This window comes from Camellia sinensis, chromosome 4 (genome assembly GCF_055761805.1).
Source record: "Camellia sinensis isolate YWXY chromosome 4, ASM5576180v1, whole genome shotgun sequence".
Taxonomy (NCBI): Eukaryota; Viridiplantae; Streptophyta; class Magnoliopsida; order Ericales; family Theaceae; genus Camellia; species Camellia sinensis.
This window is the reverse complement of record NC_138964.1, coordinates 216,743,051-216,769,273: the sequence shown is the minus strand read 5'-3', so window position 1 is coordinate 216,769,273 and position 26,223 is coordinate 216,743,051. Positions and strand designations below refer to the sequence as shown.

The 26,223-nt window shown below is 38.0% G+C and overlaps 1 protein-coding gene across 1 annotated transcript in view; it reads left to right on the top strand.

Annotated features, from left to right (window-relative positions):
* The window catches only part of LOC114296780 (AAA-ATPase ASD, mitochondrial), an 81,382-nt gene extending 55,491 nt beyond the window's left edge, over positions 1–25,891 (top strand). The window contains exons 2-4 of the mRNA XM_082867564.1: positions 19,846–20,999; positions 23,880–24,456; positions 25,284–25,891. Coding sequence (XP_082723690.1) covers positions 20,575–20,999; positions 23,880–24,456; positions 25,284–25,742 — 1,461 coding nt within the window. The 5' untranslated portion in view covers positions 19,846–20,574 and the 3' untranslated portion in view covers positions 25,743–25,891. The remainder of the gene's footprint in view (positions 1–19,845; positions 21,000–23,879; positions 24,457–25,283) is intronic.
* The last annotated feature ends 332 nt before the right edge of the window (positions 25,892–26,223 follow it).

Genomic DNA, 26,223 nt, shown 5'->3' with positions numbered 1-26,223 from the left:
CATCTTGTATTGGGGTGCAGTTGTAATCCTGTAGAGGTTCAAAACTCCACAGTGGGAACCCTGTTTCAAAGAAACGTCGATCACCGAAGGAATCGATATACCCACCTGCATAATCCAATTCTGGTGACTTCGGTCGGGAGCTGGCAGCCGTTGCAAGTGATTGTCCACGACCACGTTTACCGTGGTGTGCATCCATAGGTGTGAAGGTTCTTGATTGAGTCCAACTTTGTTTTCGCAGGTTCACGAAGAATATATCGACACAAAAACAAACCCAAATGCAAAGGAAACAACACTGGTTCCAACTTTTTTGTGGTTGGTTGTAAATGTTAAATTACCTTAAACCCGTAGTCATTAATACGTTGGTGGTAGGTTTAAAGATGTGAACACACTTATTGTTGTTTGGTGGCAACACCTACCCAAACTGCGTAAAAGCAACTTAATGACTGCGGGTATTTCAGTTAATAGGTTCGGTGCAATTGGAAAGGCATATGTATCTGATAAGAGCAATTTTGCTAACCTTTATGGATGAGTAGACATGTAATTGGGTTGGGGCACAAATACAAATGACGAATGTGAATGTATGATGAACTGTGGGTGTGGAAATCAATGACAGTGGGATAGTACTGATGGAAGGTACAATGCATGTGTGTTGGAAATGCCAAATAATGGACGATCAGGGGTACTGAACGGATGACTTGGTGCATGCAAGAAGGAACGAATATTTGCAAGATGAATTCGGCCAGTTTGAGAAATTAATACGATGTATGTCACAATGCATGAGGTCTTCTGCAAACATACAAGTCATGTACCATATATTACAAATACTTACAGCATAGTGTTGTGTAATATTATGAATCTGTACATTCATTTAAAAAAGTAGTCAGTAAAATAAACCATACACATATTCCTACAAAATGTCCGATTCGAACAAGATTGAAGCTATTGTTGAAGCTCATGTTGCTTCTGTATTCCAGCAGTTGCAAGCTATCTACGAAAGGCTGAATGAAGTGGACACACGGTTGTCAAGTTTGGAGCGGCAAGTCGGCGCTATCAAGCAGAATGTTGATTGGCTGACCGATGACAAATTGGCGGCGGACGAAGCGAAGTCTGATAAGACAATGGATGAGGACAGTCAATCAGACAGTATGGACAACTCTTCAGAAGACGCTGCTGATGATGCAGCAGATATGTAGATTTGATTTATTTTTTTTTTTAACCTTCCCTGTAAGCCATGAAAGTTTTGTTTTGGCTGGAGTCATATGTGCTAATGGGCTGATATATAACTTACCTACGAAGAGTATTGAGTTTTCATTCATAATGTGGTTTTTTTCATTTTTGAAAATTAATTTTCCCTTTTTTGTAATTAAATTATAAATTAATTTCGGTAACAAAACTAGCCGTAAATTATATACAGTTACAGTCGCATTCATCCGAACAAGAAACATGCGAAAAGAAAATAGTACTAAGTCAGCAGCCACATCGACATGTTTGATCCATGTTTACATTTGACTTGCACTTTGCAGTTGGTCCATATTTACATCGTCCAGCAAAAACAATACTAGGGAGCCATAATTAACATCCATATCGAAATCAAAGAATAAAAAATTAGTTAAGTCCTATTGCCACCCAAATTACTAGCGTACTGGCGGCCCATTCCCATCACTGGCCTAGCTTGTGGCATTGCTCATATGAAGGCACTCTCGGTACTCTGCGATCTTTGCATTATTGACATCCATAACGATGTCAACCAACAACTTATGACGCACAGAGGGAGCGAACTTTGTACAGAAAGATCATAAGACAAATCAGTTAAAATTGCAGGACATACGAGGAAGGATTTGATTGACAAATGGAAATTAAGCGGTAGAATGTACCTTGTGTGGACCGGGGCTTAAATCAGGTTGTTGCATGAATTTGATGACGAACATCCCACAGTCAAACGTGCTACAAAAATAATTTCACATTAAAGTTGTCGTCAATACTTAATAGGTTCGTTAAGTCAGTCATGCGGCATAGACATTAATGTGAGGGAGGGATTGTGGATTACTCGTCCAGTTGTTGTACTGGCCTCTCATCTAATATGCAGCGGTGGAAGCTACGCACGTCTGTAACATAATCATTTCCAAAGTGTAGTTGCAGCAAGTCGTGCATAGTTTGAACCTGTTCCACAAGGTTGAAGTTGGTTTACGTAAAGGATGTTCAAGTTTTTTGTAGTGTTCAGAAATGCACCAGAAGGACATACCAAAATTTTAGCTGTATTTAGCTTCATTTTGTTCGGTCGGTTGGATGGGACTGAGTCGAATAGGTAGGCTACACGGTCCACCATATCAATTTTAACGCATAATCAATGCACTCCTCTGTAATTGAAAGGCATGTAAATCTACACGTAAACACAACGACAGACCTTATTTAGAGGCCATGCAAACATGTAATGGCTTTCATATTTTCATTTTAATATAACGGGATGAACATTGATATTACCCTCTGGCATGCATCAATCGCACCAGTGTATCTGTCATGTCCGAAAAATGATGTGACGATATGTTCATGGTGCAGAGGTTGCATATCTTTATTTAGAATCAAAGTCTGCATGTGTAATGCATAAAGGTCATTGACGGAAACATTTGTCAAAATATGTCATACACAATACACAACGTAGCTTTAAACACTTACTTACCGACAGATATATGGGAAAGAACCAATCAGTGTGCCTCCCGTCATTGTGTAAATCCCTCTGTCGATTAGTCAATTGCACCACCACCAAGTTGATTGGCTGGAACATTGTATGCAAGACACAAGGCAAGTTGATTAGAAAGGTTTCTGAGTTCAAGGGTACTGAAAACGCCAGATTCATATTTGTGCAGCCAACACTTACAGTGTCGGATAGCCACGACCCTGGTTTGAGCGTGCGCATGTCACGCCGGGTGCCAACTTCACATGCCCGTCCATGAAGATTCATGGAAACAACAATGTCCCTACAAGCAATAAATGATCCTTAGAACGATAGTTATTTCACAGTGGACTGTCATTTAAAATTTGCAAGTAGTAAATGAAACAATACATTTCATTTTTGCTATCGTCAAATACATAGTGAAGAAGTTTTTGTTCCTTCGCCGATAACAACCCTTCGCTGTCCAACATCATCAACGAGTCCTACAAAAATAAACAGCCAACTAACAGTACACATTTCATAAAAATATTGAAGCTTACATTACAAGGTCGGTAGTCATAAAAAAGAACATGAAATGATGTAAAAACTGTGAGCCTCAGAGTTTTCCCAACTTGTGATGTTTGGTGCGGAGTTTGTTAGAAATGTGTACTAATATATGGCAGCAGTCATAACTGTAAACATGCAATTCTTTGACAACTAGTACAATACAACACAGATGATTATAAAATTACTGATGCACATTATTGATGTGGGCAATACTTCGGTATTCAGAACTTGTGGGGCATTAAAGGCAGTATTTGTACCTTGTTCACGTTGTCCACACCATCAACATCCACAGGTGAACTGTTGTCGTCAACTCCACTATTTGTTTTGCTATCGATGCACAATTGCATATCCCCGACCTCAGTGGCTTGAACTCCACTTCCGCGCATTTTTCCTTTTCCTTTTCCTTTTCCTTTTCGTCTTCCCATTGCACTTCCTCTAACGATTCCAGTTGCTCCCAATGGTTTGCCAAGCTTAGTAGGAGAAGTATGCACATTGCACGTCACGTTCTTCACACCCACTGGCTGAAGGTCAGGAGTGTATTTATCTTCAGTTTCATATGTTTCCCCTGACTGAAGGCCTCCCTTCTTGTTGTTGTCCCCACCTTCTTCGATGTTTAGCTTGTGCCCATCATGCAAATGACTTTTGTCCCTTGCCAAGGTTCCCTTCAAAATCTGTTGTTGGTGATCCACCCCTTGTACATTTGAAATATTACACTCCATTGGGTTAACTTCGTCAGATGGTTTGACCACGCCATCGTCATGCGCCTCGACTCCAACAGCAGGGTCTACACCCTGTTTGGCCACGCTTGCCAGTTGCGGTGTAGAGAATATACCTTCGATGAGGTGGTGTAGCATTTGCTTCAGTTCACGTAAATTGGTTTGTTCAGTGAACAGTTCGTTGCAGCCCAAACTGAAACGTTGAAGCAGTTGCTTCAGCATTTCCTTCAGTTGAGCAACATTGGAGGAGAGGTTAATGATACACACATCATTGCCTTCCACCTAATCATACATACACATTCGTGAACTTAGTCTTACAAACCATCTTCAAATGATGTGGCTCAACTGTGTGAAAATTGCGTAATGCTTGGATGGATTACCTTGTCATTGCCAACAACTTGCTTGCCTTCGAAATGTCGCAACATCTCCATTAAATCTGTTTGGTTGTGGAGAACTTGCTTCATCATTTCTTTCAGTTCGCGAATGTCGGATTCCAAATTGCTCATACGGACTTCATTGTACTGTCCTGTTTGTTGGTTCTCGACATGGCATGCATCCATGTCAGCATCATCGGCGTTACTGTAATCAAAATCCACCTAATCATAGAAACGCATAAATGAAGTCTGACATTGTATGTTGAAGACAAGTGGGTCGATGGTGTGAAATGTGCACAGTGGTAGGAGTGCTTACCGCAATTGTTGGGAAATTTTACTTCCTTCTGATACGTCGCGGCGTCTCCCGTATTTGGGTATCACCCCAATCATGAAGCCGAGGTGTGGACCGCGTCGTAGTCGAGCTCAGACAAACACAATCAAGGTACAACAGCTGTGGACATTAAGGGGCACACCATAATTAAGTTGTTCTTCCCACAAAAATGAACTATATTCAGTAACAATGACATTCATTATTCTCAATTTTGCAGTGGAACGTACATAGCATACCGATTTTGTTAAGGATGCTGTCAACTTTATAGGCACATATCATGCAATGTTTTTTGGGGAAAAAAATGTACAGCACACCAAGGACTTTATTGATGAAACCAAGAAAAAAATTTTATGTACATGTTCCCCTCTTCGCAACGTAGTTTTAATTGGTTCCTTCATTGAGGTTCGGCATACTTTTTGCCCTGTACTCTTTGTTCTTAAATTCATGACGGTAGTCACACAAAATATATTTCTGCAAGTACCATACTTGGTCAGGAAGAGTGTTGTTTGTCGTACTCACAAAGCAGGTACCATTGTATGTCCCAATCAAGGCCAATTTGTTGAACTATGACAGAACAATGCATGAAACACATGAAGGGGAGAATGGAAAAAAAAATCAAGTTATTGGCATACCATTAGCAGGAAAACATATCCAGTTACACCGTGATGACCTTTATACTTGCGAACACCGTTGTGAAGGAATTACAGTGTCAACTTTGCCTAATTACAAGCTCGCATACGATTCACGTCCTTCACGGCATGAATGAATGATGGCTTCAAGCCGGTCATTGTGGTAGGACACAACATGGCCCCCAACACGTACAGCGCAAATTTCTGCCGAAACTCGTTCTCCGCACCAGCAGTCTCGGTCAGATAAAGTCTCAACTTGTTCAAAGGAATGACTCCGTTAACAACTCCAACCTCATCGTAGATATTGGGATATGCTTCTAATGACCCAGCCAACTGCACGTCATCGCCTTCACACCGTATTCCCAATAAAACATTAACTGCCTTACACGTGAGCCTGACTTGACAACCATGAACATTCAATGAACTACTGTCAGGATCGAAGTTCTGTACCAACCAGGCGCACAAGTCGTGATCTATACGTGTACACTTCATCCCCAGGAGGCCAGCAAACCCAATGTCAATGACTGTCTGCTTTTGTGCTTCGTTGAACCGGTTACCTAGCTCAACAATTGACTTCAATGATATGCGGAGTTGCCTTTTACCCTGCACATTTTTTACCCTTAAATTAATACAAAAATACAACCAACAATGTCAACAAAGCAGGACCTAGCCAAATGCATTTACGAAAACATGAAGTACGTAATGACCTTTTCAGACTTCGGTGCACATGGTACTATTTTGGCGTGTTCCTCAGCGCTCGCCTTAGCCATTTCCGCAAACCTCTTTTTCTCATCAGAGGGGAGTGCCTTCCACCTTTCCCGAATCTCCTTTCTAGTTTTTAACCAAGAAAATGACAGACGTACAAGACAAGTAACAACTATGAGTCCAAAATTACTGTAACTACAACTTTATGCCAAATGCAATCCGCGTGCATTGTTGGTAATTAAATAAGATTGCAAATACAAATAACAGTTGCAGCAAAAAGTCAGCGACAAAACGTAGCTGGACTTTTACAACGAATTGAAATTTACAAAAACAATAGGAAGGTGACATTATTACGTGCTACAATCCTACAAACGCGAAACAATCAGAAGCCCACTACGACCATTCAATACAACGTGTGGATAGCAACCTAGCGATGTGTTTCCATCATAGTGTATTATAGAGAATACAGATTTCGACACTCACCATTTTTCGTCGAGTGTTGTCTGGCCCTTGCATTTCCTTGAATTGTTGCTGGCTGCATGCAAGCATCGTGAAGCTTATCATCACTAAATGTTAAATATGAATACATATATATATGCAAGTTTTTATGTCAAGCTGGCCCCGAAATCGGCATAAGACAGCTTTCGTACATCCGGGACTGAATCGACACCAATTTAAACATTTTCAGACATGCGGAACAAAACCAATTTGAAACATCGCAAACTGAACTTCGACGAGGCGCGTAATTTTAGTACGAAAAATGTAATTCCAGATTGTCAAAATAAACAACTAGTACCTGTAACAAATAAATGGTGCAATTGGCCGCTTTCGACAAGAGCCAGCGATAGTGTCAGACATTTGGATATGTTGTTCGGCAATTGTCTTCAATCTTTTCCTTCCCCTTATGAAAGAGCAAATCATACAAATTAGATTGAAGGGAAAATTACAGGGGTGGTGTACACATTTTGTCTGTTGTCTAATTTGGATCGATGCACTTTAAACTACCTAAATTGTGACAGTCCATTTCAAATTTCGTGGACATTTTTGGTCAAATTGCTAATGCCGTTTGTGATTTTTAAAACAAAGATTGTAATGTCAATTGATTGAGATTATGCAAGTTCAGTAAAGTTATAAGTTGACTATAACAAAAAGTACAGTTGCCACATATATGCATATTTTCTGATACAAAACAGTGAAGAGTTGTAATCAAATGGACGTAATTGAAACAAAAGTTCAAAATTGATGCTGCAAAGCGAGGCCATTCAAAATTTGTGCAAAACAAATAACACAAACACAAAAGTACACGGGCTGCTGTAAGAATTGATCCCGAAAAAAATCAGCGTATTCCTTGGTGATGGATTTCGTTTGTTTACAAACATATGTACGAAACCAACTGGTAGCAAGTCTTTATGGAGAAAACTAACATTGTTGGTGCGAGGTGACCAATATCCATCAGATGCAATGACGACAACTCCTGCAAAGTATTCCAATCAATATTTACAAGAACACAAACAAACGGCTGCAACATGTGGCTGTTAACCTCAAAATTTTGCGTAAACACAGATAACAACACGCAGAATTTCCCAACACATATACAGATTTTGAAACAGACAAAAGAAAGGACACACATCAAAATTTTACATTTCGTTCACAAAGCTTACAATTAAAATAATTATGTGTACATGCGATAAATGCATAATTTCCCAAATATTGAAGAGGAAGGACTATATTATGTTTTTCATTTAGGGCTGAATGACTACACGCACATACTTTTACGAAGGCCCGACTACAAAGGACAAAGAAGCAACTGAACTATTTCATGACGGGGTTAAACAATCAGGACACGATTCTGCTGTCAGAGAAATTGGTGCTCATCCCAGGCACAAAAACCAGATGAAACCCCATCCATCAAGTTGAGGGCTTCAATTTCCTACTGAGCAACTTGGTTGCAGAGAATCGAGGTGGCTGCATCCTGGCCCATGCTCCATTACCTTCGGGTGGTTAGACAGTGGGCAGATAAGAGAAGAATACTTTTCCGGGCGTACAAGCAAGTTTCATTAATTGTATGTCACAATGAAACAAGCAAGGAAATTGAAGCCCTCAACTTGATGGCTGGCCTTTCCAACAACTTAAGTGGCCAGAGACGATGGCTGAAAACCAATACCTTCTCCCCACCTGAGTCGGACAACCCTAACAGATTAAGGAAGAAGTTTGCCTTCAGTCCTTCTCCAATATCCAACTTTTCTAAGATGTGGTCCATCCGGGCATCGTCAATGCCCTCTGTTTCTGTGGTTGACGTGTCTGTAGGTGAACTCTTTAGGAGGGATCTCAACTGTGTGTGTACATACAGTGTGCTCCCATCCCAGGTGATGTTCAATTGCTTAACGAAGTTGTTCAGTTCTTCAAATTTACGAGCTGTCGTAAGGGTGAGGTGAAGAAATTTAGAAAAGTCAATAAGCCCAGGCAATTCACGAAGAAAATCTCATTTGTAGAAATGGACAACCTTGCCTGTCATTGCACGCAACTTTTGAATGGCGGTTACCTTTCTCTTGAAGTTATCATCTTGCATATATATACAACAGTTACATTTGAAGAGGAAGGTAGCTGTCATTCATGAGTTGCGGGCTGTCTGGACTTTATTGAGCGAGTTCATAAAATGCGTACTCTCATTTGTCTTTTTTATGACTTTCGCGCAGAATGAGAATGGATGGGTACGTTAGTAATATTTGTTGGCAGGCAGTGGCAGTCTTGCTTGTTTCATTGTCACATACAATTGATGAAACTTGCTTGTACGCCCGAAAAAGTATTCTTCTCTGATCTGCCCACTGTCTGAGCACCCAAAGGTAATGGAGCATGGGCCAGGATGCAGCCACCTCGATTCTCTGCAACCAAGTTGCTCAGTAGGAAATTGAAGCCCTCAACTTGATGGCTGGCCTTTCCAACAACTTAAGCGGCCGGAGACGATGGCTGAAAACCAATACCTTCTCCCCACCTGACTCGGACAAGCCTAACAGATTAAGGAAGAAGTTTGCGACTGCCTGAGAACAAATATTACTAACGTACCCATCTATTCTCATTCTGCACGAAGGTCATAAAAAAGACAAATGAGAGTACGCATTTCATTTCTACGCTCAATCAAGTCTAGACAGCCTGCAACTCATGAATGACAGCTACCTTCCTCTTCAAATGTAACTGCTGTATATATATGCAAGATGATAACTTCAAGAGAAAGGTAACCGTCATTCAAAAGTTGCGTGCAATGGCAGGCATGTTGTCCATTTCTATGAATGATATTTTCTTCGTGAATTGCCTGGGCTTGTTGACTTTTCTGAATTTCTTCACCTCACCCTTACGACAGTTCGTGAAGTTGAAGAACTGAACAACGTAGTTAAGAAGTTGAACATCACCTGGGATGAGAGCATACTGTATGTGCACGCACAGTTGAGATCCCTCCTAAAGAGTTCACCTACAGACACGTCAACCACAGAAACAGAGGGCATTGACGATGCCCGGATGGACCACATCTTAGAAAAGTTGGATATTAGAGAAGGATTGGTTGCAAACTTCTTCCTTAATTTGTTAGGCTTGTCCGAGTCAGGTGGAGAGAAGGTATTGGTTTTCAGCCATCGTCTCGGGCCGCTTAAGTTGTAGGAAAGGCCAGCCATCAAGTTGAGGGCTTCAATTTCCTACTGAGCAACTTGGTTACAGAGAATCGAGGTAGCTGCATCCTGGCCCATGCTTCATTACCTTCGGGTGCTCAGACAGTGGGCAGATCAGAGAAGAATACTTTTCCGGGCGTACAAGCAAGTTTCATCAATTGTATGTGACAATGAAACAAGCAAGACTGCCACTGCCTGCCAACAAATATTACTAACGTACCCATCCATTCTCATTCTGCACGAAGGTCATAAAAAAGACAAATGAGAGTACGCATTCATGAACTCGCTCAATAAAGTCCAGACAGCCCGCAACTCATGAATGACAGCTACCTTCCTCTTCAAATATAACTGTTGTATATATATGCAAGATGATAACTTCAAGAGAAAGGTAACCGTCATTCAAAAGTTGCGTGCAATGACAGGCAAGGTTGTCCATTTCTACAAATGAGATTTTCTTCGTGAATTGCCTGGGCTTGTTGACTTTTCTGAATTTCTTCACCTCACCCTTACGACAGTTCGTGAAGTTAAAGAATTGAACAACTTCGTTAAGCAGTTGAACATCACCTGGGATGGGAGCACACTGTATGTGCACACACAGTTGAGATCCCTCCTAAAGAGTTCACCTACAGACACGTCAACCACAGAAACAGAGGGCATTGACGATGCCCGGATGGACCACATCCTAGAAAAGTTGGATATTAGAGAAGGACTGAAGGCAAACTTCTTCCTTAATCTGTTAGGGTTGTCCGACTCAGGTGGGGAGAAGGTATTGGTTTTCAGCCATCGTCTCCGGCCGCTTAAGTTGTTGGAAAGGCTAGCCATGAAAGTGAACGCTTCAACTCTTGATTCAGAATTGGGTGTGGGAACGAATAGCTCTCTACAAAATTTGAAAATCGTCATCCTCATTTCAACTCTTTCAATTGGCTTTCCTATGTTTTAAGTTGAATACCGTCAACTATGCATGAACTTCAGCACTGAAAGAAAGAGTTGGTTACTGTGTTACACGGACTTGGGTACGGGTGCCGGGTGCGGTATGTATGTACAGGTCCGACTCATTAAATCTTAACCCTACATTCAATGGTACGTGGTGTGGGGAAAAAATATCATATTTTTAATCTAATATGTGACATAAAATGGTACTATATGTAACTCACAGTGTCAAAATCACATTTATAGTAATTTCACAATAATTTGCACATATAATAATTGTGTTATATACAATTATATAAGAAGTGTCTGTTGAAAAGTATCCGACACATATCCCATACCCTTGTCCGACTCTCAGGTGTCTGACACAGGTATTTGATCTATTTTGAAGAGTCCGTGTACCACATATTGTTTCTAAACATAAGTTCCGGCAATATAAAATCACCGAGTACTACAAAATTGAAAGCAGAATTCAACCGAGTGTGCTACCTGTTGCGGAAACAAGATTAGTCATTGTTTGTTTATCGAGTTTCTTACTTTTGCTTTTTTGGCTACTCAAAAAAAAAAAATTGTTTTTCCTGTGCCAACATTACACAAATTTTTTTTAAAGTCTTCTTTCGTTATATATAACCCAACCTAACAAGTTCGCCATGTAAATGCAGAACACCTTTTATGCTTGTTGCTAACTACTATGATACCTATGTTCAACTTGCAGCACTGATAGCAGAGGGAAGACTTCCTATTCGAAAGGGAGAAAATACAAAAATCGAGTACAGAACCGTTCCTATTGGTTCCATTTCGGTTAGCAGAGGGAAGAGTTCCTATTCTAATAGCACAAAATACGAAAATGGAGTACAGAACAGTTCCTATTGGGTCGATTTCGGGTTGGGTGTGAAGGTATATGCCAATGATAGAAGACAAACAAGGAGACAGATAATGTACCAGCACGAAATAAAGGAAATACCAACCGGATTAGACGAACCGATGGTGGTGCTCGATTAACCCTTGCGGTTGTGCTCCACCGACAAAAATCAACTTAAAAAAAGTATTTATGCACCCACTTCCATGGCTAGCCTTCCCAAGAACTTAAGCTCGGCCCTCAAATATTTTTCTCTGTAAAACCCTACAGCTACGGGGAAATGGAACAACGGAGAGACGGGCAGAGAGAAAGACAAACAAAGAGAGAGGTTCGAGATGGAAGAGAGACGGACGGGCCGACGGAACTTACACCTCTTCGGAACACTTCGGCATTTTTTAAAATTTTATACTTGTTCTGACAACTTACACCTTTTAATGAAAACCGACATCATTTATAAATTAATTTTCTTCATAAAAGTTACACCTTGGAACTTATATCTTTACATTAATTTTCTTAATAAAAGTTACACCTTGGATCTTTTCTAAAAACGAAACATTCAGCTTTATTGGGATTGGTCTTCTTTGGGAACTTATATCTTTTGTAAAAATGAAACATTCAGCTTCGATGATTGGTCTTCTTTGGGAACTTATACCTTTTGTAAAAACTCACAAAGTTTACAACTATTCCTAAATTTTACACCTTTCCTAAAAATTTACACCTTCTCTCGGAAATATTTACAACTTCTTGAAAAATTACACATTTTGTGGAAAAACCTTTTTCATAAAATTTACACTTATTATTTCAAATTACACCTTTAGTGAAAAACAAAACTTACATCTTTTCTATGGTCATTTACACCTTCTTTGGACAAACATACACCATATTTGAAAAGGTTATACCTTTGTCAAATAATTTCTTTTAACAAACTTTATCAAAAGCTTATTTTCCATAAAACGTGTAAATTTTCAAAAAAGGTCTAACTGTCTTCACCAAAGATGTAACTCCTATTTAAAAGGTGTAAAATTTTTTAAACATGTTCGCTTCACAAAAGGAGTACCTTTTTAAAAGAGGTGTAAGCTTTTAAAATAAGGTGTAAACCTGCTGAAAACATATTTTCCATGGAAGGTATAAATTTTTTAAAAGGTGTAAGTTTTGCTGGTAGAAAAGTTGTAATATCCCATAAAAAGTGTAAATTTTATGAAAAAAGTTATTCACAAAAGCAATAACCATTCAGAAACGGTGTAAGCATTCCCACAAAAAGGTGTAATCATTCAGAAAAGGTTTATGTTTTTAACAAAAGGTATAAATTTTATTCAAATACTCCTTCCATGCAAGGTGTATATTTTCAAAAACATGTATGTAGTTTTCACAAAACATGAAAGTTATGTCACAATGGTGTAACTTCCCATTGAAGGTTTAAATTTTAGGAAAATATAATTCAGATTTCCATAAAAGGTGTAAGCATGTTCAGAAAAGATGTAACTTATTTCAAAAAACGTGTAAGTTCTGTTCTCAGAAAAAGTGTAAGTTCCAATAAAACGTGTAAATTTTTTAACAGACATGATTTTTAATAAATTAGTAACTTCTCACAAAAGGTTTAAGTATTTCAACGAAAAGGTCTAAATTTTATAAAATAAATTATTTCACAAATGTGTAACCTTTCACAAATAGTGTAAGTTTTTTCACAAGGGATGTGAGTAACTTCGCAAAATGTGTAAGTTCCGTTTTTTCCCCCCAAAACCTGGAAGTTCCTAAAATCCAATCACACTGTATTTGTATTGTTCAAATAACGGCAATGTAAGAGAGAAGGACGTTTCGGAGGGCTTGGCCTTTCTCTCAGTAGAACTCCGTTTCAGAGACGACGAGTCTGGGAGGGCTTGGAATAGCGACTCCAAGTCCAAATCCAACCAAGTATGTCAATGTAAATGAGAACCGTTTTTAATATAGAGAAACGGACAGAGAGAGAGAGAGAGAGATAGACTGAGATCAACAGACATAGAGACCTAGATGGACAGTGATCGATAGAGCAGCCACTCCGAGATCGACAGAGGGACCGAAACCGACAGAGATCGACAGAGAAGAGACCCGCATGGACACAGACAGACCAAGATCGCTGGAGACAGACCGAGATAAACAGGGATCGACAGAGAGAGACCAACATCGACGGAGAATAGGCCGGCATCGACACAGAGAGACCAAGATCAATAGCCAGAGAGAAAAAAACCTTTGATTTGCGGCGGCGGTGCTAGTGGAGGTGCCGATCTCAGAAGGCTGTGAGCACCGGAGGCCACCGACGCTTGGGTGGTCAGCAGGGGTCACGAACCCTTTGATTTGTTCAGTGGTTGTCCCAATTTGTTTATGAACACTTCGAAATGTTACTCCTTTTGTGTTTACTACGACTACTTTGAAATGAACACTTGATGTTACTCCTTCTGTGTTTACGAACATTTTGAAATGAACGCTTTGTTACGCCATTTGTGGTTATGAACACTTTGAAATGTTACTCATTCATACTTTTCGTGAAAATACTTACACCATATTTGAAAAGTTACTCATTTTGTTCAAGAATTTTTACCCCTTGTGAGTGGCAACTTAAAGCTTCGTCGGAAGTCACTTATACCATTTGTGAAAAAAAAAAAATCATCAAATTTACACATTTTGCTTAAGCTTACACCTTTTCGTGGAAGGGCTTACACCATTTTTGAAAAGTTACTCCTTTTGTATAAGAATTTTTGGCATAACATTTATATTTTTTCTTCCAACTTACACCTTTTGTGAAAGCCCAACTTAAAGCATCTTCGGAAGTCACTTATACCTTTTGTGAAAAAAAAAATTCATGAAATTTACACCTTTTGCTTAAGCATACACCTTTTCGTGGAAGTGATTACACCATTTTTGAAAAGTTACTCCTTTTGTGTAAGAATTTTTGGCATAACATTTATACTTTTGCGCTTATATACTCTTTCACAAAAGGTGTAAGTTTGAAGAAAAAGTATAAATCTTATGACAAAAATTATTTCACAAAAGGAGTAACTTTTCAAAAAAAATATAAGCTCTTTGTAGACACCCCATTTTGACTGACCTTAAGACTCAGACGTCACCGATTGAGCGCTTGGTGATGTTGCATGTCGCGCTCGTTCAGAGGTTTCAGAGTCTCGGCTGCAAGCCTTGCCTCCGGACTTCCGAACTCTTTCATGCTTTGCCTCGGTTTGCGAACCAAGCTCTGTTTTCTCTGTTTTCTCTTCCCGAAAGGAGAGAGAGGTCTCGTAGATCATCTCTCAGTGCCCGTAGGCTATGTTTCGTGGTCGTAGGCCATTTTGCCCGTTTGGAGTCCGGTTTCCAGTTTTTCGGAGCCGTTGGTCGTGTGCCTCGGTTCGGGACCGCTTAACCACCTCCGTTTGCTCCGGTTTTTCGTATACATCTTATTTGCTCCCTTTTGAGGGACACTGTGGCTCGAGAGACCAACTTCGTGGTCGAACACCACTTCCGATGCCTAACAGTCAATTTTCGGGGCCTCGGGCTACGCATTTCGGCCCCCGAACCTTCATTTTGCATCGGTTTGGGTTCATTTTTGGCAGGGACCTCTGCTTCATTGTTAAGAAGGTCGTAGAAGGGTGGGAGGCCAGTAATTGTTCTGACAACCAGTTTTATTCCTCTATCGCCCTCCGTCGCCTGTTTTTCTCACTTGAAAGCCAATGTTGACCACCTTAAGGCCACTTTTTCCAACCCTAAACCACATATTTGTGTTGTACACACCTGGGAGGCCACCAATATCACATTGCTGGCCAGTAATTGTGTGTGACCCTTTTGAACCCCTCCTAAAAGTGGCCTTTTCTCTCTCCTGGTTTACTTTCTCCAGTTTTTGACCACATGGTTGTGTTGTGCACACATGGGAGGCCACCAATCTGGGGTGGCCGGCCACTAATGCTTCTTGAGCCTTTTGACCCTTGGCCGGCCGGCCATGGGAAGGGCCGACCGGCCACCTGCAACTTAGATACCCGGCCGGCCATGATCCCCTTCTCTGGTACATTACAAATATGTATTCTGTTTCCCCCTAGATTGTGTATCCGGGGGGCTGCACTTTTGGGGGGAAATTTGAATCCATTTCCCTCCCTTTTTTCCCACACTTTTGCCTATATATCCAGGCCCCCCAGCTGTGTTTTAGGGGTTACAAAAAATTGGTTCAAGACCCTTGCACTCAATCTCTCTCTCTCCCTCTATTCTAACCCTCAAAACCTCCTTAATCCTACACCATCTACCCTACACCTCATAGCACAAAGCCTCCATCTTCCATTCTAACAATTTGAGGCTGTTTTCCAGAGGTTGAGAGCCACCAAACTTGGTCCAAGAGTTGTTGAAGACATAGGCTACAGGGGTAAGTCTCCTTCTCCCTCTTTCTTGCCTATTTTTGCTCAATATATTAGCTCCTCTTGCTCGCATATTTGGGCTCCAACCCTAACTGAAAATAGCATTATTTTGAGCTTCTTTTCATGTTTGTTTAAGGGCCTCTCCCTGTTTGAGGCTTCCTTTTTACACTTGCTTCTTTACCTCTCCTCTATGCCTCTTTCTTGCATAGTATTTTAGGCCTATTTTAAAACTGTTTTGAGCTTGGTTATAAACTGTAAAGTGACTTATTTTGAGCCCTTATTCAACATTGTTGAAGGGCTCTTCACTGTTTGAGGCTTCCTTTTGTCACTTGCCTCTTTATCCCTCTTTTGGCCTTATTTTTGCATGTTTTGTTAGCCCCTTGTGCTTGTATTTTTGGGCCCTAGTTTGAATTGTAAAGTGGCTTATTTTGAGCCCTTCTTCAACATTGTTGAAGGGATATTCACTGTTTGAAGCTTTCTTTTGTCACTTGCCTCTTTATCCCTCTTTTGGCCTTATTTTTGCATGTTTTGTTAGCCCCTTGTGCTTGTATTTTTGGGCTCTGGTCCAAACTGTAAATAGCCTTATTTTGACCCCCTATTCATGATTGATCGAGGGACCTTTGCTGTTTGAAGCTCCCTTTTTGCTCTTTGTGTTTAAACCTCTTTTTAGGCCTCATCTTGCATAGTATTTTAAGCTTGCATGTGCACTGTTTTGGGTTTGGTCACTAACCGTAAAACACCATGTTTTGGGCCCCTCTTAAACTTTGTTGAAGGGCCCTCCTCTGTTTGAGGCCAGCAACCATCACTTGCTTCTTTGTCTTCCTTTTGGCCCATTTCTTGCACAATAGTTTAGCCATACTTGTGTTTGTTTTCGTGGCTTGTTGTAAACTATAAAGTGCTTCATTTTGAGCCCCTCTTCAACTTTGTTGAAGGTCTCTTGGCCATTTAGGGCCAGAAGCTGCTACTTGCTTCATTATCTCTCTTTTGGGGCCATTTTTGCATGTTAACTTAGCCCTATTTGTGTTCACTTTTTGGCCTTGTTTAAAACTGTAAATATTCTTGTTTTGGGACTTTCTTGATTCTGTCTTCACAATTCGTGTTCAAATAATGCATGCTTTGCATAGCCATAGGTCATTCCATGAACCTAATTTTATGTTTCGGGTCTCATTCCATGCATCGGGTACCATGTTTCCATGTTTTGGGGCTGTTTTGCATCATATTTTGCTATTGAAATTTGCATGCTAGTATGCCATATTCCATGCCTTGCCATGTCCTGTTAGAGTGGCATTTGTGTCTTAGGATTGGTCCTCGATTTGCGTGCATGTGTACACGCATTTCGAGTATCTCATTTTCATCTCATGGCTACTAATGTGAGTGTGGCTGAGGTCCACTCATGTTGGTGTAAGTCCATCGTGCATTGTGTATGCCATTTCATTTCATAGCATTGTGTATGCTAGGTTGCATGTTAGCGCATTGTGTATGCCATGTTACCTCGTGCATCGTGTATGCCATTCCATAGCATTGTGCATGCTAGGTTGTATATTAGTTGCATTCATGCATGTCATGCATATTGCATTGTGCTTGGGATAGGAGTTAGCCCGAACACGAAAAACGAGGGACGTTTCGTACTTCGAGTGACGGAACGTGTCTCAATTCCCAGTCACCGACACTTCGGATTATCCATGATAGAGTTTAGGTCTTGTTGTGTTTATATGTGCATTCATTTCATATTGAGTCGTGCAATTCGACTCCTCGACCATCATGCATCGATATGCGTGATTGGTGGCACGAGGATCGAGGACTACACTCCCTGAAGAGTAGTCAAGCATACATATGCGAAAATACTTTGCCATGCCCCTTTGTTGCTCTCTGTTGCAGCAAATCAGAAATCAGCAACCTTCCGGAGCCTGGCACGCATTCCAAGAACAATTGCAAACAGAGGCAAACCGGGGCATCGCGAGGGATTCTCCGCACAAGGCAACCCGAGCATGCATCATTCATCATCCGGAGCAGATTTGAGGCAATCCTTGGCTTGCATGCCAATTTATTGCTTCCTAGTTTAATTTGTTAATTAATTAGGGTTTTGTAATTATTTGGACTGTAATTATTCATTCGGGACTATATATTATTTTATTCAGACCCTCTGCGCGAGGGCAATGTTGTAATAAGTGTACGTGTGTGTGATGTATGTCTTCCAACCCCACGTCTTTCTCCCTTTTATTTACCCGCTTATGATGGTTAGATTAGGGCATGTTTCAATTAGCATACAGTATGATAGCATGTTTGCATTCATTCATCTGTTTTACATGCACTGGGCTCGGCGCATCATACTAACTGCATTGTATTTTCAATTCCAAGTTGAATACATGTTAGCTGTAGCATTTCATATGCCATGTTTAGAATAGCCGAGCCTGCTATATTTGCATTTTTGCATGTGTTGCATTAGGCATTTCTGTATAGTTAGGATCATGCATGGATTTCTAATTAGCTTCTGTTTTGGCTTGGAGTACTCGGTAAGTTTTTATGCTTTAGCATCCTTGCATGTGTGTGAGTGACTGCCATGATAGCATGCTTACCATGATGCCTGAATGCTTGTGGATGAAGGTTGGGTTATTTGGATTGGAACAATTCATCAAATGTGTGTTTTAAGCCCACTAGATAGTGGCAAAATCATATTTTCTAAGCCCACCCGAGGGTGGCAAATCCACGTCTTAGCCTACTTGCGGGTAGCACCATCAAACCATTTTAAAATAAACAAACATGAAATGTTTTGTTCCAATTCAGGCGATCCAGTCTATACTTGTATGCTGTGCGCATCACATAGTAAATCTAGGCTAATAACCGGAATAAGAACGCATAATGTTTTCAAAAATAGATATCATGGTTAGTAGAGGCTGATCTTTGATCGGGCGAGCGGGGGTGCTCACGAAGTGACCTTCCCCAATCGTACCCAAGTTCCCGAGCCGAGGCAACTTTGGTGATGACGGACACGTGGCCTTAGGCAAACGAGTCAGGGTTTCCTAAATTTCCCCAAAATAAAATATTTAGGTGGCGACTCTGTATCTGACAAAGCAGTCCATGTTTGGCACTTCTTTCAAAATCTGTTTTCTCAAAACGATTTGCCAGATTTGGACTCTTTGGTTCAGATTTAGAACCGTGACAAATTAAGAGTCCGAACTGTAGTGAGCCCAATATCGAACGGAACGGGGGACTCATCCCTCCCGGGGCGTTCGGGGACGTCTACACACTTCCACGAAAAGGTATAAGCTGAAGCAAAAGGTGTAAATTTGATGAATTTATTTTTTCACAAAAGGTATAAGTGACTTCCGAAAAGCTTTAAGTTGGGCTTCCACAAAAGGTGTAAGTTCGAAGCAAAAGGTATAAATGTTATGCCAAAAATTCTTACACAAAAGGAGTAATTTTTCAAAAAAAAATATAAGCACTTTCACGAAAAGGTATAAGCTGAAGCAAAAGGTGTAAATTTGATGAATTTATTTTTTCACAAAAGGTATAAGTGACTTTTGAAAAAGCTTTAAGTCGGGCTTCCACAAAAGGTGTAAGTTCGAAGAAAATATATAAATGTTATGCCAAAAATTCTTACACAAATGGAGTAACTTTTCAAAAATGATGTAAGTATTTTCACGAAAAGGTGTAAGCTTAAGCAAAATGTGTAAGTTTTCGTTTGTTTACACCTTTGGTAAGTCAACTCACAAAAGGAGTAAGTGTTCATAAAATGAGTAAATGATTTCACAGAAGGCGTAAGTTTTCAGAAAAAGGTGTAACTTTTCAGAAATCAGTTACGTCTTTTTCTGAAATTTCTTACGCCTTTCGTAAAAATATACCTCTTTTGTGAAAACTTATACATTTTTTGTGACCATTTACACCTTTAGTCATATAATATATTATTTTATTAATTTACCTGGAAAAGGTCACCAATGTGTAAGTTTTCAAATATTTTGATATAACTCAATACATACAAATGTGTAAATGCAAAATAGAAGGGTATAAATACCTTACATACCATATGCAAGGCACACTTAGAAAAAGTCTTAAAAGATTAGACTGTGAAATAAAGAAATTTTGAAGACTCTAGTTTTGCTTTTCTTCAAAATGGTGAGATTTGGCTCCTGCCTCTATGTGTACAAAAAAACTAAAATACAATATTTATTACAGCGGGCCATTTGCAGCCATACAAAATTCTTTTATTGATTGTGTTTGGAAATAATTTTTTTTAATTGTATGAAAAATTTGTGAATAAGTTGTGTATGATTTGTTTTTGCAATAGTTTTTAATTTTTTTTTAAAGGGAGATGATAATTCAGAGGAAATTTTAAAAGGAAAATTCAGATTAGTAAGATTTGTAAATTTTTGATAATTATTTTTTATGGAGATGTAATTATTTTAGGAAGTTAATTATCATTTGATGATTTGCATTTTTGATATATGATTTTTAACTTAAAAAAAATCATATTGTCAAACCATCATGCATGGCAGATACTTCAATGTAGGAGGCTTGTCTGATGTCATAAAATTAATTTGGCTAAATAATTTGCGAAATAAATGAATGCAGTAATAATTAGTGGTACTCATTTCACCAGCCAAATATAATATTATAAAATAATAAAAAAATATAAATTTGGTCGTACTTCACAAGGATGACCAACATGTGGTCAAGAGAAAAAACATTTACCTAATTTCTGTATTTAACTTTAAAAAAAATCTAGATCAGATCATAATAAGCAAAGCAGTAGAAGAAAAAACAGAGGATTCACGAACCCAAAAAGATCAAACATGATGGTCAAAGATATGTTTGCTCAGCTCGGATCGATAATAGCCAGTGTGATGTTCGTTTGGGCAATATTTAAGCAATACTTTCCTCATGAACTCAGATCCTCCCTAGAGAAACACTTTCAAGGAATGGTGAATTTTGTGTATCCTTTCATTCAAATTACATTCAATGAGTTTACCGGAGAGAGACTCATGCGCAGCGGAGCTTACTCGGCCATCGAGACTTATCTGAGCTCGAAATCCTCCATGCAAGCGAAGCGCTTGAAAGCCGATGTTGTGATGAACAGTAGTCAACCTCTGGCTTTGAGTATGGATGATAATGAGGAGGTTGAAGATGAATTTGAAGGTGTGAAGCTTAAGTGGACTTCTGGGAAGAACATTTCCAAATCACAACCATTTTCGTTTTATCCAGTCAGCGATGAGAAGAGGTATTGTTGAATCAACAATTCATCTGAGCTTAAACATTTAAATAGAGAGTTGAATTAAACAAAAAATTTTATACACGCCTCTGTCTTGTGATTGGTATTTATGAGCTGGTGTAAGTATTTTTAAAGTTGGAAAATATTAAATTCCTTTAATTTTTATAAAGAATTTGTTATTAAAATTAAGGCCGTTTAAAAATCTGTTCAAATCAGACCAACCCGTATGGTTTGGTTCGGTTCTATTAAGGATTTGTTTGGTTTTGGTTTAAGAAATATGAAAATCATAAAAACGGTTCGATTAATGGATTTTATGAAAAAATCACAATTTCAATCGAACCAAACCGAATTTTAAAAGATATATATAGATATATATATACAATATTAAGTTTTATTTTTATTAATTGGTTATTTGTAATTTTAATGATATTAGGATGATATAGGTATGTAGTGTTAAGTAATGCTTTAATATTATTAGTTTTTATCCTGAGTTAAATGTAATTAGTTTGAGTAATTATTTTACTAATATTAATAATTTATTCTTGTAAATAAAATTTTTTGGACTCAAACCGAAACCGAACCGTTATTTCGGTTTAGTTTTGGTTCGGTTTTACAAGTGTAATGGTCTGGTTTGGTTCTCAAAATCACAGAACCGTTAGGATCAGTTCGATTATTAAATTTTCTCAGAATCGAACCAATCCGGACCGTATATACCCCTAATTAAAATGATCTGAGTGTGAGTCATTTGTAATTTATTTTCATATATAATGATGAAGATTAGGTTTCTTAATGAAGAAACACAATATGTTACATCTTTTGGGTAATAATTTGTAATTTATTTTCATATGCTGTTTTTAAATGAAGAGACAACGTTATTGTTGAAAAATAATAGTTTTTCGGCAATTTTAATTCGAGATTAAAGTGGGATCTAACCATCGATTGATGTGGGTCTTAGTGGTTTTGTATTCTTTAAGTAAGAATATTACAATGTAAGAATAATGAGCTGAAGCCATTAGATTATAAATATGAATTGTCTCCTAAAATGGACATTAATAAAAGTTAGGCTTAGATTTGGTTGGGTCTAGGTTCGTACATATGCTAGGTTTAGTCTTGGACTTGGAATTGGAATTTGACTTAATCTTGAGCTTGGGTTGGGCTATGCTGTGTTGGGTTTAGCTTGTGTATGTATTTGAGATTGGGCTTGGATGAGGTTGTGACTCAACACCCGTATTCATTTTGTGGCCCATCTAGTTGGTTTATTCAATATCATTATATACATATTTATTTATATATATTAAGCACATGAGAGGTTTAGACTTATAACTCTTATCTTCTGATGATGAGTTGATGGCTATATTAGTGGTCATAGGTTTTCAAACTTTGTAACTCTAATCCTAATGACTAGAGTTGATGAACTTGGTTAATGACATTTGATAGCCTTATTGACGTTAACTTTCATGACTAAGGTTCTCTTCTACTAGTATAAATAGAGGCGCTTTTTCTCCTACTTTGTAGGATAATTTTGGAGGAATTTTTGGTAGAAAATAGAGATAGTGATTTAAGATAAAAATTTAGATATGTTTTTTTTTTTGCACTAAAGGAAATTTTTCCTATCTTTTTTTGCTAGCCTTCCTTTCTTTGGTTCTTGTTAGAGAGATTACAGTCATTGTCAAGTTCCCTGAAGCTATAGCTGGTTTCGACTATCGTATCCTGAGAGACAGACGCTGACATACCTCCAGCATCTATGACGGTAAATCTGTTCTAAGAAAATTGTGGTATAACACAGGTTTCGATTTGTTTTTTTTCTTATAATTTGTTTTTAAAATTTTCAGAATTTAGTTTACCTCGATGATTTTAATCTTTAATTCTCTATGTTAATAATTTGTTTTATTAGTAATGTAATCTAATTCATTTATGTATTTTTAGTTGTGCATTTTATTTTATATTTCATTCTTTAATAAAAAAAATTATTTTGTCATTTTTATTTAATTCATTATATATATATTTGTATTTTTATGAAAAAGTATCAACACTTATGACATCATTTGGGTAATAATTCTCCTCACTTTTTGTGGAATAAGGGGTGCTGTTATGTCTTAAGGCACAACAGTTACTGTTGTCCTTTTTTGGGAGGTTTTTTGATAATCTGAACCTTTTGTATTGTAAGGTTCATCAAGAATATTATTCCTGTAAAAAATCAAATTAATCGGATATTCATAACCCATGATTAGCTCCCAATTATTTTTAAAAATTTATGAAAGTTATGTTAATCGTTAATTTTTATAGAAATAAATATGCTTTGATTATAGGGTTACAGCTATCCAATCAACTTGATTTTTTGTATAGATGATCTACTCAACGAATTTTACAATATGAATAGTTCAGATCATCGAAAAACACTAGAAAAACTTTCCCCAAGGAGCACAACAAGCACAGCAGAACCGCCTCTCCGCTTTTTGTGTATCACTCTTTGTTTAATAATTAGGTAGGCGGGCAGATTCAATTATGGGAGGGATTTATCGTCTGCTTTTATCATAACAAATTGTTGACTAATAACAATTCATTTAAAATCTTGACCTGCTTGATAGAGGGATAACTTTATTTTGGACTTTTGATTTATAAATAAATTTTTTTTTTGTATAAAAAAACACTTGTACAATGTTGTGTTAATAGTATTTTTTGTACAATACTGAATGTTTGGATTTAAAATAGAAGGATCACAAAAAACACATCATTATCTAGAAAAATTACTTATATATACCAGTACTCTTTATTTATTTATATTGTTTGGTTGATAGAGAATGATTTACCTATGATTTACCTATGGTATCATGCAAGCAATACCCCAGAATTAATGAATAATAAATTTTTTGTTGTGGGTCTAAACAGGTATTACAAGCTCACTTTCCATAAAAAGCACAGGGATGTGATCATAGGGCCATACCTAAACCATGTCCTGAAAGAGGGAAAAGCAATCAGAGTAAGAAACAGGCAGCGAAAGCTTTACACCAACAATGGATCCCACTGGAGCCACGTAGTGTTCGAACACCCTGCGACGTTTCAGACACTGGCAATGGATGCAGAGAAGAAGAAAGAGATAATCGATGACTTGATCACATTCAGCAAAGCAGAACAATTCTATGCAAAAATTGGGAGGGCCTGGAAGCGCGGTTATCTCCTACACGGCCCTCCAGGGACTGGCAAGTCCACGATGATCGCTGCCATGGCAAATCTGCTTGGTTATGATCTTTATGATTTGGAATTAACGGCTGTGAAAGATAATACTGAGCTGAGGAAATTATTGATTGAGACGTCGAGTAAATCGATTGTTGTGATTGAGGACATTGATTGTTCGGTTGATCTTACTGGGCAGAGGAAGAAGAAGGAGAAGGAGGAGGAAGATAAAGAGAAGGATGCATTGAAGAAACTAGCAGCGAAAGAAGAAACTGAGACTAAAACCAGCAAGGTATTGTTGGAATTACTACAATAAGATTGCACAAATTGAATACATATATCTATATATATATATATATATATATATTTGAACAAACAATTGAATAGAAAACAGTAAAATAACACACTAAATTGTTAATAGAAAATCTAGTTTGTGACTGACTCAGAGAAGCGGCCGAGCCAAGGTTCTAGTTGAGGTGGGTTACAAAGTTTAGTTTGGCAACAAAAAAAAATAAAAAATAAAATTATTATCGATAATTCAAAACTATTTCAATATTGTACATAACACTACAATTAAACTATCTTAATATTCAAATTTATAGAACTCTCAACAAATATAAAATAAAATAAAAAAATTATTAATTAAATACACAAAATAAAGATCAAGGAGTCAACCTGGTGGTTGAGTCATTCTCTTACTTGGAGTGAAGTCTGGATCCGAATCTTCAAACGTAATTTCCCTCCCCATATTCCTCTTCATTCTCTTGAAAAAAAAGCACAAATAATAGAACTAAATGTGCTTTTAAATTTATTTGTGATTGTGTGTTGAGTCTTTTTTTTTTTTGAAGAATGAATGGAAAAGTTAAATATATTTTTTTAACCTCAACTTAAAATGTAGTTTCTTCGAAGTGGCTTTGTCAGTAACTAAAACCATTGTTCCTCCTTCACATGAGGTATAGACAGATTGCAATAGGTATAAAATTCAACCCATGTGCTCACTGGCGTTTTTAGTCTAATGTTTACTTCCATCAAGAGAAAATGAACGAATCAAATGGCCAAAAATAATATAAAGTGGTCAAAAGATTTAAACATTTTATTCTTATTAAAATTCTGTAACAGGTAACTCTTTCCGGGCTTCTGAATTTCATTGACGGGCTTTGGTCGGCTTGTGGGGGAGAGAGACTGATAGTTTTTACGACCAACTACATGGAAAAACTCGATCCTGCGCTGATTCGGAGAGGGCGAATGGACAAGCATATTGAATTGTCCTACTGTGGATTGGAGGCGTTTAAGGTTCTAGCAAGGAACTATCTTGATGTTGAATCACACTATTTGTTTCAAGAAATTGAGGCTATGTTGGAGGAGACAAATATGACTCCTGCAGATGTTGCAGAAAATTTAATGCCCAAGACTGTTCCTGCTAATGCTGAAACTTGCTTGAAGAGTCTGATCAAAGCTCTTGAGAAAGTGAAAGAGGATGCGAAAAACAAAGAATTGGTAGTTGAAGAAGTGACAGATGATAAAGAGAAGGAAAAATCAGATGAAAAAGAAAGTGAAGTAAAAGAAACAACTAACTGAAGAAGCAAATGAGAACAGTAGCAGCTTCCAATCTATACTAAACTTAACACTCTTTTTGTCTTGTGCTTTGTGTTGTATCTTATTTGAAAGGACAAGTTGATAATTTCACAACATATAAAATAAAGTTACAGGATTTTATCTTGATAGTATTTTGAAGAAATCGCAAATCAGTGGACAGTGGAAAAATAATTGCACTACAGATAAAAAAAATTCTTGTGCAATTCTGACATACAAAAAGAAGTTGCACCAGACACAAGAAGGACTTGATATTTGCATCACCATGAAAATTAAATATATTTTTGCTATCCCACTGCTTTATAATTTTTCCTAGTATTTTTATCCGAAAAGTAGACTGTAGGTTGTAATTGAAGTTCATGTATTATGAACCATACTTTGATAAACTTTTGGTCACACATTTCAAATTTTAGGTAAAATTCTAGTTAGTTTTTATGAACTTCTCCAATGTTGGTCATATTCAGAT